This window comes from Ceratotherium simum, chromosome 17 (genome assembly GCF_057802395.1).
Source record: "Ceratotherium simum simum isolate JZ-2026a chromosome 17, ASM5780239v1, whole genome shotgun sequence".
NCBI classification, from domain to species: Eukaryota; Metazoa; Chordata; class Mammalia; order Perissodactyla; family Rhinocerotidae; genus Ceratotherium; species Ceratotherium simum.
Window position 1 is genome coordinate 3,647,322 of NC_141916.1, and position 12,598 is coordinate 3,659,919.

The window sequence follows — 12,598 nt, forward strand, 5'->3', positions numbered from 1 at the left end:
AGAGAACATGTTTCTTTCTAATAAAGTGTAAATTCTGGAGGAAATTGGATTTTATTTCTAGAATAAGGAACCAGCAGTTTATTTCCAGACCTTTAGGAAAGCCTAACTTAGTTCATAGATGGTAACGATTCTAAGCAAAATGCACATTTGTGTGTCTTTAAAAACACTACGCTGGAATTATAGTAAGCTACCACCACATATATTTAGCTGCCCTTACCTAAGTAAGCAGTTGGGCTTACATTAAAAGTGAAGTCTGTGAAACAAGTAGAACAGCTTTTCAGAGTAACAGGATTATTACAGGAATTAAAACATAAGGGTATTATGGTACCACACATTAACCAGTTCTGGAGTACAAATCTATAGATTTTTTTCTAAGAGAGCATTCTAGAAGAAAATCACTCAATGTGCATCGACCATTAGTTACTGATAACGGCTATTACACTAATTCCAATACTCCCTAATTTGGAAAGAATTTCAGTTCACAGAATATAAGCTTTTCCTCTTCTAAGAACTAAGTGAAACAATTCAATTTGCCAAAATCATCACTGATAATCATTTGAGATCAGAATTAAAAGGCATGAAGACATCAGGGTATTCCGACTCCCTCCACTGAAAGCTGTTCTCACACACGTTGACTACATGGTCTAACAAAGTAAAATGATCTGCGAGACTCCCCTCAGTGGTTTGAAGTGAAGTTGGTTTCCCCTTTTTGAGTGTAGAGCTAACTTTCTGTTACACACAGCAAAAACATGTTGCTGATAGATCTTGCCCTAAATTACAGTACAGGTGTTGACAAAATCTTATTCTCTACTATTGACAGGAAAATAAGTAACTCACCGTATTGTAAAGGGGAAACAGGTAATTTCACTGTGCATCTTTAAAAATGGCATTATCTGGTGAGCCTTTGGCAGCGTGTCACCAAATACTTCCACTGTGTTCCATTTTTGTAATCAAAGGTATCAAAGGAGTTTTATTTAATTAAGTGGGAAAGTCAGTTAAAACCAGAATATCCTTTTTCCAAACAGTAAAATGAACTGTTAGCTGTACTGTCCATTTTCCATTCCACAGAGGATTAAATAAGATTTCAAAAACAGACATGAGTCTGGGGTGGCAGTGGTTTGAAAATTAGGATTCGATTTAAGATAAAGCTAGAATCCAAAATTTATTTGCTGAAATTTTTAAGCTCTATAGTATCAAAACATTTATTAAGCATAATATATCTAGAGACTGTCAGTTAATTTTAACAATTTAAGTTTTTGGTAAAATTTAATGTGGGCAGAAAATGTTACTTCAACTTTTAAAATTGTGAAGTATTACAATATACTTTGTCACGTGGCTAAATACAGCTTACAAGGCTTATCAATTAACCAGTTAATTGAATTTTTCCATGACTAAGAATTTTATATATTATTTTGAACTTTAATTATGCTTATATAATCATATTCATATGATGTCTGAGACTGAGCTAGATATAAAGATACCAGAACATCCCTTAAAACTGGTTAGATATGCCTCTGTTATTTCTTTACCATTTACCCAACAAAAGTGTAAAAAAATGACTGATTTGGTTAATTATGGTTACATAAAAATTATGTAAATATTCAAACACTTGATGAAGTCATAATACTTCAACCTTTTAAGAATTCTAATTCGCAATGGTTAAGAATCTTTACATATTATTAATAAATACATGACCACCATTTTTAAAATTATCATTCAGTGCTATTGATTTTAGAAATAAATTTTTAGGTTAGGCCTTGCCATACCAAATTTTCTTTCTTTCTTAGTTTCATAACACAACCTAACCTCAAAACACAACCCCATATTGAGCATTCTTTAAAAAGAAATCCAGTAGATCTAAACAATGTAAATATCCTCAAGAAAATCAAATAGCTATTTTCTTACTATTAACTTCTAGATCTCTTGAGGAACCTCACAAGGAGAATTGCTCACCAGAACTTCCTAATAACACTTACAAGACCACTCAGCAGGATGAGTGGCGGACTGTGACGGACCCCACATCCTGCAAATTCCATTCTAGCATCAGGACATCACCATTAGAAGTGTGGATTTAATTGGTATGACTCAGCATGTGAAGTCTGAGTATTCTTCTCTGTTATTAATTTTGTTATGTATGTGAATATATATAAACATTAAAACCATATCTACTACTAGAAAAGAGCAGAATCTACTTCTTTTGTATTAAAACAGAATTTCAGCTATGAGAAAAATTAGCCAGCTTGCAAAACTCAAAAAAAAAAAAAAAAAAAAAATCATGCATCTTGGAAGCTTAAAAAAAAAAGAGAGAAATCCAATACATGAAAAGTATTTGGATTTAACTTGAGACAATTAACTAAGACATTCACACAACATATGCATGTCAGTCTCCTAATTGGTCCTAGAGCCTGCAGTATTGTAATTTATTGTGAAACCATGTAACCAAATACTTAAATATATCCACAACATCTATACCACGGTAATGCATAGTACATAATATGCTAACATCTCAAAATAAATTTCTATTACAGTTTTATGCAAATGATGGTATAAGATTATCACCTGCCACATTCTGAAATGGCACCAACTTCATGTAACGGTCCATGTCAATGCACTCGTCAAAATCCTTACTGGTAATGATGTCTTATGCATTATCATCTGAACATTTGAAATCAAGCTGTTAATCTAATAACCACAGTATGCTGTTTTCAATTAAAGTCACTGCATATTCAGATGTCAAAGCAGGTAAGTAGTACAGCAGGAAAAGTATTTCTAATTCACAGTTTCAAAAATAAAGGGTGCAGTTTTCAAATATCTGATTGCTTAAAATTGGTCACTCAATTTACAACTGCCTCCTTCAATACATGTAAACTATATTTGCACAGCATTAAGAGATGTCTTTTATTTCAGAAGTTAGTTCTTACTGTTACAGGAGCACCACAAATTTGAAGGAAGAGGCTACAGTGTGAAATGAGCTCACTGAAGGATATAACTACAATACAAGGTACTGCAAAGCTTTGCTGCCCCCCAGCACAGACCCCTTCATCAGGAAAAGTAGTCAACGCTTACCAAATACAGTATGTAAATCAGCTCTACAAGAGAGGGGGAAAATCTAACTCAACTAAAAGAAAATACTATTGTTAGCTAACAAACCTGTGATAGCCGGCTTCAGAATTTTCCTAAAAATAAAATTCAAAAGCATACACAGTATTTGTATCCTTCGTTAAGGAATGCAGAGATTCAAAGGGAATGAAAGAAAAATCGGGCTTTAAGAATCTCTAAGTGGAAACACACGCACACAAACGGGTAACTGAGAAAAACTGAGTACTTAAATATTCAAACTTTAAATGTGTAAGAAAATTTATAATAGAAAAAAGTGGCAAATTGTTATTGTGACTTGATTTGCTGAAAACATCTGCAAATTCACACTGGCGTTAAGAAAACCAAAGTTTCAAAAATTTACTCCTCTCTTTCTCTCCAGATATGTTTTCTGTGCAAAAATAAATATCTGAAAATTGCACTAATACAATAATACTTATTTTAACTTTTGTATTATGAATAATCTGCACATGCTGCTTTACAGACAATACATATTTGTAAACTTGCTCATGCAAAATTAGTGTGCGCAACAGGGATACTGTTAATCCCCATACTTAAAAAATGATACCTTATTATCTTTTTTTAAACTGCCAAACCCTCTGAAATGTAACAACTCTTACACAGATGTTCTTGTCTGCCAGCTAAAAATCAATTTATGTTGCTGAAACAAAAAGTTATACAAGAAAAAGAAACATGGTTTTTGTCTTGCAAAATTTTTGATTTTTAAATAAGAGAAAATTTATAAAAGAAAGAAATTCATGGTCACAAAATTTTAACATTTTAATCCTAAACATTACAGGGCAAATAGATACTGGACCCTATCTCCATAAATCCTAACTTTTCGTTTCCATTTTAAGTGTTGCCCTAACCACTAAAACATCAGTGGTTTTACAACCTCTGGATTATGGAAATACATATTTCTGAAATAAATGCTACAAAAACAATGGAAGAAAGCCAACTGTCTCCATGAAGGAAAAAAAAGTGGAACATTTTGAAGCTTTTAGACACCTCTCTCTCCATGTCTTATGATTAACCTGTCAATTCAGTGCATCGTATGGTCAATGGAATGGTCCCTGTGTGGAACCAAACATCTAACTAGTGTCCATTGATTCCAAGTTAGTGGATGATGAATCTTTCTGGATACTTTCAAAGATGGCGGCCAGCTCCGGGTTAGAGCTGATCTGAGACTGGAACTCGCTCATCAGCGGGCTCTTCTCTGCTTCGGGAATGGTCAGCAGCGCTGCTACTGCTCTCATGGCCGATCGCTTCAGTTCATCTTGTTTCTCAAACTCCTGCTTTACTGAGTTTGCCTTTACCTGTAACAGTGAGTAAATTCATATCATGTGCTATAAGACAGCTCTTCCAGGAACAAAATTTAAGCATGTAGAAATTTCTGGTAAATAAAGCAAAGCTACACTTTCACAGGTACAAAAGGCACGTACGTTATACCTAAGTTACAGTTGTTTTTAAACTTCTTATCAGCAGTAGTTGTCTCCTTTCAAGGGAGTATTTTACACAAACCCCATTATAAAGAAAATCCAGAGCCATCACAGTTGAAACAAAGGGTGGGACACAAAGCCTTAATCTGCTTAGCAAGTCCTACTTCGGCCTCCACCAAAATTCATGTAATTATTTTTATATGAAAAGCCCTGTTTCACCGTCTGAAACTATATGAAGTCTCTATGACACCCACCCGTGCCACCTCCACCAGACTTAAACATTTCCTCTTTTGTGGCCCTATCACACTTTATCCCATATCAGTACATATCAGTACAATATGTATCATATTGTTATAACAATAAATAAAAACTTTTAAGAACAGCATTTAACAGTGTTAAGTTTTCTAAAACATTCACTTCAATAGGTTAACTTTTAAAACCAACTGCTACAGAGGGCGCTAGCATGGTTAAATTTGGAAAACGAGAGTACAGAATTGACGGAATCCTGAATTCACCAAGTCTGGCCTAAGCTGATGCCTATCAATGATTACCTTAGTTGTACATGTGGCACGTAATGGCTCAACAAGTCGGTCCAACCTCTGCAATACTGCACTTGGACAAAGGGTGGAGAGTCTCACCAGCATTAAAAACGTTAGCATCTATTAGGAATAAAAAAAGACAAAATGCCAAATTCTGACAAAGTTTTAAAAGGAAAATGACTAGCATGCATCATCAAGTTTTATTTTAATGTAATCTGTCATTTGGAATCATGTAGCTCTGTCTCACACTTTATCTGAGGAATTTTAGTTACAAGTACTAGAGAGACTTTCTCTATAATGTGGTCCTAAAGTACAGAACTAGAAAAGTGGCTCTGAGTTTTGGCTGTACATTAGAGATGGGGAGCTTTAGAAATATACCCATTTCTCAGCCCCGTTCACGGAGACACCTTTTACTTAACGCCTCAATAGGGCCATAGATTCAGTATTTCTTCTAAAAAGCTCATGTGCACCACGATGGAAAATCAATGAACAAGAAAATAATTGAACTAGGAGACAAGCTTTCTAATAAGTTTCCACTGTCTTAGCAGATTTTCCTAAAAAACCAAAAAGACTGATTATTCAGATTAGTCCATATAAAGCCCAGCAACCCATGTTTTTTCTCTTAGACTATAAACTGTAGAATTATACAGGAGGATCCTATTATTCTGGGGGGTTCCCTTCCCTGAATTCTGGGAGGGTCAGGTTACTATCAGCTATGGAAACACAAACATTGGAGTTCTGACAGTATGGCTGGATTACCGCTCAACTACCACTTTCCCTGCTTGACTGAAGGCCTCGAATGCAAGAGCAGAAGAACAGACAACGCACCGATTTATTTGTCACATCATCCTTTTATAGTTCACGTTTAAAACGGACATGAGCAAAAGGGAAACAAAAGCAGTTACGAGCAAAGTTCATGCTCTAAACCTAAAAGGCGATATGATTTCTCTCTAGTTTCTTCTACACAGACTGCTTTGTGTATCTGAAAACAGTTCTTCCATGCTACCCTTTAACAAAACTCTTGATATTAAACCCAGTACATTATATTGGAAAACAAAAATCCCTCATTCAGGTAAATAATATAGTTATCATGTAGGACAGCCCTCAAGACAGCCAAAGAGAATTAGTCAAGACAATGATGGGAAACTAAGAAAACTCTCCATGGCTAATAACTGCAGTCCAATATTGAGAGACAGGCCAAAAGGTCTCAGATTACACTTTGAACAGCAAAACTTTCTGGACCTTCTTTTGAGAGAAAGGACCTAGGGACTATGTGCTAAGCAAGCTGGCACAGAGGATTTCTTAAGAATTTTCCATCCACTTAGACTTGACTTCCTCCTCTAATGAAAAAGTTTTGGGATTTTTCCTGTATGGCAACTGATTTTTACATTGCATCACATGCAACATGCACACTTTTGCATATTATAGTTTGTAACACTTACTAAAATCATGACAAACCAATTTTTCTCACACTACACAAGAGTCAATTACAAGGGTGAAAGTCACTCTAGCAAAGTCTTCTTCTAAAACATTCTATAAACGGGCACAAACGTCTTACCTTAATATCATAATGGTCCTTTAAACCATCTTCAACATGATTTAGAAATTCGAAGATATCTAGTCTATCAAGACAACTGTCTAGAAGCGTGTACATGCATTCAAACGCTGCCTTTCTAATGTCCAGGCCGTCGTCGACTGTATGCTTAAATGGACCCATTTCTACCTGATGAAACAAAAAAGAATGAATGGATACACTTAAAGGTAAAAGACAAGCTTAGATAAACAGTGTCATCTAACCAACTTACCTCTCTTATGAGCTCCTTTCTAACTTTTGTTTCATTGTAAAGATGTGGAAGAACCGTATCTAGGAGATCCCTTATTAATGATGGCTTATTATGTGCTGCTGAATTGAATGTGACCAAGGCTACTCTTCTTACATTCAAATCTGGGTCTTCCAATGTTTTTAGAAAATCACCTGAAAAATTGTACGAGAAGCAACATACAGCTATGGTAAGCTTAAAATAAAAATACATTTTAGTTTTTTTTCTAAACTGATAGTTTATTATTGTTGGTATTACAGTTATTTCTTCAATGCGGGTCACGGCAGAACATGATGAAATCCTAAGTAAACTATAGTTCTTTCGGCAGCAGGTAAACTATTATGTTTGAATTGGAGTGGACTTAATTGATAACCTACTCTCAGCACCTACAACACAGAGGGTAGGGAGTGAAAGTCCAAAAAGTTCCCCAATTACTTTCATAGATACTTGATAAAAAGGTGGGCTGCAGAGAGAAGTGATGGAGCCAGCAGCCACAAGGACAAGTTAAAAACTGGTACTTGCACTAAAAGCAACAGAAATAGAATTTTAAACAACTGAGTTCAAAATAAGATACACAAGGCGAGGTCAGATCCACTGCTTGATAAAGATGGAATACTGTTAACAAGCAGACAATTTATCACACGACAAAAAGAAATGTGCCTCCAAAAGCCCTATTTTTATTTCTATCTTTAACGAGAAATATATGACTAGGTAAAAGGATAAGAGTACAACAGGAAAAGGAAACCTGCAACAGGACAAAAAGCTAAAGAAAGCAGCTCACCACTTGTCAACTGTATGACTTCTGGTAAGTTACTTTAGGTAAGAGCCTCAGTGCCCCAGTTTGTAAAATGAGGATCAGAAACATTTTAGGGCTACTGAGCAGAATAAATAGTATGTGTATTTGAACACTGTGTCTGGTACACACCTGGTGGTATTCATATGAAGCTATCATTCATCATTATGTAATCTCAACCCTACCATCAACAATCTTTTAGAATACACAGGGAAAAAGAGAGGTGCCAGAAGACCTGAATGCATCATAACAGCAATCAGAAAAAATGGGAGGAAAGAAATACTCAACCACCAAAGATTAGTAAACTCAAGGCTGACCACCTAGGAAAGTTCCAGCACTGACTACAAAAAAAAGTTAAGGAGATAGCTTGGGTTCAACAAGAATTTAAATCTACCAGACTAAATCTCCTCACCCCCCGGCTTAGAATTACTAAAATGGTAGACTAGAATAATAATTAGACTAAAGCATGTATCCCCTTTCAGTAAAGCATCTAAAATATTGCTACTATTATGGTCAAATGGTGACATGGACTAGGATCAGTGGTGCCCAATTCCTTCGTCTAGGAGTTTCAATTTTTTTGTGTGTGTGTGAGGAAGACTGGCTCTGAGCTAACATCTATTGCCAATCCTCCTCCTTTTTTTCCCTTTTTCTCCCGAAGGCCCCAGTAGATAGTTCTATGTCATAGCTGCACATCCTTGTAGTTGCTGTATGTGGGACGCCGCCTCAGCATGGCCGGAGAAGCGGTGCGTCGGAGCGCACCCGTGATCCAAACCCGGGCCGCCAGTAGCAGAGCACATGCACTTGACCACTAAGCCACAGGGCCGGCCCCTAGGAGTTTCAATTTTTAAAAAGCTTCCTAGGTTGTTCTGATGTTCATATAGTCACAAATAATACTGAACCAGGTCATAATTCAATTAGAATGATAATCATCTGATTAACTATACCAACAATGCACATTGGCTGACTGTTGTCAACCTGGAAAGATGACTCCAGAGATGTGGCACAGGTCTCTTCCTTTGTCCTATCTTGTGCAAAATCAAAAATGTGAATTAATATATCAAAGCAAAAAACAGGTGATAGGAAAAAAGGCAAGAATCTTCTGATAGAGACTTTGAATTATTTCTAGGTCCCAGCAACAGCACCCATTTATGCCTGTGTCCCCCTTAATCTGAATTGGTAATCCCTTTCCGCAGTTCTTTTAAATTGTTTCTTCCCTTTCTGGCCCTGCAGAATAGCATGAAACTGCAAAGCTTCTCTGCCATATCCCCCACTCTTCTGTCCTCAAGAAAGCACCAAACTGAGTTCTGAAGCTACTACCAACTCTAGGAAAACTGATGATGAAAACACAGGGAAGCTGTTAACAGCATGAAAAATAATCCTAAAAGCTAATTCTTCTTTTCACAAAAATAGAGACAGCCTTAGTCTTTCTGAGGTATCTCCTTCTTAGTTCTTCTGGGAATTAGCTCTACCTGACTCTTTTTTATTCTTAGGTTGTTTCCACTTTACATATGGAAGTTTCCAGAGATCCCCTCGGGAGCTGGAGGGTTACAAGTTAAAAACAGAAAATTGGGGCCCTAATAGCTCAAGTGAGATTCATTTACATCTGGGAGAAAACTTCAGACTGGTCAGATAGATCAAATATATTTTTCCTTTACCCATTAGTTATTTTAGGTCACCTCCAAAATATGATTATCAAATGTCTAGCTGACCCTATAAGACATCCTAGTGTATTTACTAATTTCAGTCATTTGCAAAATTATCTAATAATTTCAAACTAAGGGATGATAGAATATAAGTATATAAGATCATACATTATCAATTATCTTTTTAATGAAACAATTACCAGACCCTTAAAAGCACTGTAGTTCCTTGGTGATATTTTTAGTTAGTGAAATGATTAGTTTTTTGACAGTTAACTATTAGTTAATCAGTATGTTTATTTTTGTTTCTACTTACCTATGCAGTTCTTTAATAGTGGATCAATAGGTTGTGGATGATCGGAAATAGTAAACTTCACAGCTGTAACCACTGAGCTTCGGGCATATGACGAGCCTAATTAAACATAAACTGTCAGTCTAAGTCCACTAAAATCCATGGACATCTTTAAAATCTTCAAACCACTTCAAATAACATCAGTGTCTTCAGTTCCTTAAAATTCTCTTTGGTGAGCAGGGGGATTTCTTACTGCTCTCAGGGAGCACACTAATGGAGCAGAGTGTACTCATCTCAAAAGAAACACTCTCTTCTGGGAGGAGGGGCCTGGAAGAGCAGCAGGGGAGGACCTAGCCTCACAAGAGGGCCTAGTTAAATCCATAACTGGCCTATAAGGTCTTCAAGGTTTATTAAAAAAGACAGCACTTGCTAAGAATGAGTGGCTATGTTCACCTTTTACTTGGCCTAAAGGGGCTAACACTCCCAGGATCTTTCATTTGAACCAAGTCACCAACTGTAGTACTATAATTAGTACTAGCAAGCTCCTCAGGATACAGTAACTCAAGAGACACCCATCTTTTCCACATTTTAAGACAAAAGAGTAACATTAAAATATAATGAACACAGGAACTAGAACAGATTTATTTAACCATTATCTAATTACCCTCTTTATCCTTTTGATCACAAAATGTCATTTGAATATGGCTCCATATTATAACATAAAGCAACAGCTTCTACATGTAACAAGATACAGAAATGTTTTAACTTCCTCATTAGACATCTTTCAAGGCAACCAACCAACTGCTAATAAAGCAAGAAAATCTAGGTACCCACCTGATATCAAGTACCCCTTAAGCCGTGGAAGGAGAGTTTCTGGATCAATTAGAGTGAGTTTGCCTAGACATTCAGCAACAACATTTCTGGTTCCTTCTTCTGCACACTCACAATGCTTTAGCAACAAGGCCCAGATGTTTTCAACATATGGTTTAAGGCCCACCACTGATGCAGAGCTAATAATTTCCTTCAAGGAATGAAGCAGAAGATACTGCCTTTTGGGCTGACTGGTTATTTCTTGTAAGACAAACGGCAGGTATTCAGGAAGGTTGCCCACACTAATGCTGCCTAATGCATAGGATGCGGCTGATTTGACTTCTTCACTAGGAGATGAGAAGGCTTCCAATATTACAGATTTCAGTTCCAGCTGCCCACTTAAGTCAATATGATGCCCAACTTCTCCAAGGGAAAGTAGAGCTAAGAGACGAATGGAATCTGTAGACCTTGAGTTCTTGACGTCTTGAATAAACTGACCTACTACAGCTGGTCCTTCTTTAGGGCATGCTCGAGTAAGGGCAGCTACACATTTGGCAATGGAATAATAAGACTGCTTGTGAGTAAGAGCTGTGCTCTGGGAATAAACTGGACCAGTCAGCATGCGCAACAAATCCATGTATCCTAGATTATTTGTTCCAGTGACAACCAGAGCTTGGAAAAAGTCTAGCATGGCGCTAAGAGCTCCTCCCTGCAATAAGGGCGATCTCACAAGTCCAATAAGTTCATTGAGAATGGATCCACTTATCTTTGAAAGGGAGGAGGGATACACTTTTGCCAGTGTGGTAAGAAAACTGATAGCCATCTGTGAAACATGCATATCACTTTCGCTGATAAGAGGTGGGAGCTCATCTAGAACTGCATCAATCATGGCAGCTGTCAAGCTATCACTATAGTTTTTAATTAGAATATCTAGGGCTGAAAGGGTGCCCAATTTCAAAGCTCTCTGGTTTTTCCTGAGAAATGAAGCAAGGATAGGAACCCCTTCTCCCAGGACAGGCCTCAAATCTATCTTCAAAGGTGACCCAGCAATGAGTGTCAACGCCTTCACTGTAGTTAACCGGGTAATTTCATTCTTTAGCCTCTCCAAGAAAATCTGAAGTGTATTAGGCAAGTCAGAACCCAAATTGTCTCCAAGGTTGCAAATGATTTGTCCCATACAGGAAATAGCCCTTTCCTTGACTTCCTGATCAATGTCAGCTGCTTTTAACCTCTTAATGGTACAGGTAAATAGATCTTTGATGTAAGGAGTTGCATCAAATGAGGATGGCTGATCTAAAGGACGAATGACTTTCACAAGCTGTTGAGTAACAAGAAGTGCTTCAGATGTAATCTTGTAAAATGGGTCTCCAACACAAGCCACCACTGGAGGGACCAAAGCCTGGACATGAGGATGGAAGACTTGAGGAGAGTGGTTACAGAGGATTACGTACAGACACGACAGAGCATCAATCTTCAAATTTGATGAGCTTGATTTATCATTCAGTGAGAAAATGATTCCTAAAAAGCCAACAAACAAAATCCAATAATTTTATGCATAGTGTTATAAAAGAAAAATTAAAACGAATCCGTAAAATATTGCTAAATTTTCCACTTCATCATATTATCTTTAAAGTAGTGGAAATTTCACAATCTATGATAAATATTAGAGCCAAAAACTTTAGGGTAAGATTTCAAACTTTATACTTGCAAATTTCTAATTTTAGGTGTTTAAGATAGTTCCATAAAAGTTAGTTCACGTGCAAATTAAGCTGTCACAAATTTTCCTTTTGAAGAAAACAATTATTTAAGCTTATGTAAGTCTTAGTACAGTCTACAGTAAGTCCTCAAAGCGATTTACCATTTCTTTCATACCTGGTACAAGCACAGGAACGTGTTGTGTCAGGGCCCCAGGTAACACATTCACGAGTTCAGTTAACATGTTAAAACAACACTGCCGGGTCTTCACACTTTTTTCCTTCATCTGTTTGTGCAGAGCTTTAACAATGTTGGGAACCTGAAATTATCACATGCATTAGCTGGTCCAGCTACTGGTATTTCCTCAGTATACTTAACACCAATTACATGGGATAGGGAGATACCTTTTTTTGTGAAACTCCTAATTTCATTATCTGCTAACCAATAATAAGATTGTTAGATACATACTCTGTT

The 12,598-nt window shown here is 36.7% G+C and overlaps 1 protein-coding gene across 1 annotated transcript in view; it reads right to left on the bottom strand.

Moving 5' to 3' along the window:
- Positions 1-3,851: 3,851 nt before the first annotated feature.
- The window catches only part of CAND1 (cullin associated and neddylation dissociated 1), a 34,777-nt gene continuing 26,030 nt past the window's right edge, over positions 3,852-12,598 (bottom strand). Inside the window, exons 9-15 of the mRNA XM_087442053.1 lie at positions 12,302-12,443; positions 10,454-11,947; positions 9,644-9,739; positions 6,880-7,049; positions 6,633-6,797; positions 5,087-5,194; positions 3,852-4,412 (exon numbers count right to left, since the gene is read on the bottom strand). Of these exons, the coding sequence (XP_087298179.1) occupies positions 4,188-4,412; positions 5,087-5,194; positions 6,633-6,797; positions 6,880-7,049; positions 9,644-9,739; positions 10,454-11,947; positions 12,302-12,443 (2,400 nt within the window). The 3' untranslated portion in view covers positions 3,852-4,187. The remainder of the gene's footprint in view (positions 4,413-5,086; positions 5,195-6,632; positions 6,798-6,879; positions 7,050-9,643; positions 9,740-10,453; positions 11,948-12,301; positions 12,444-12,598) is intronic.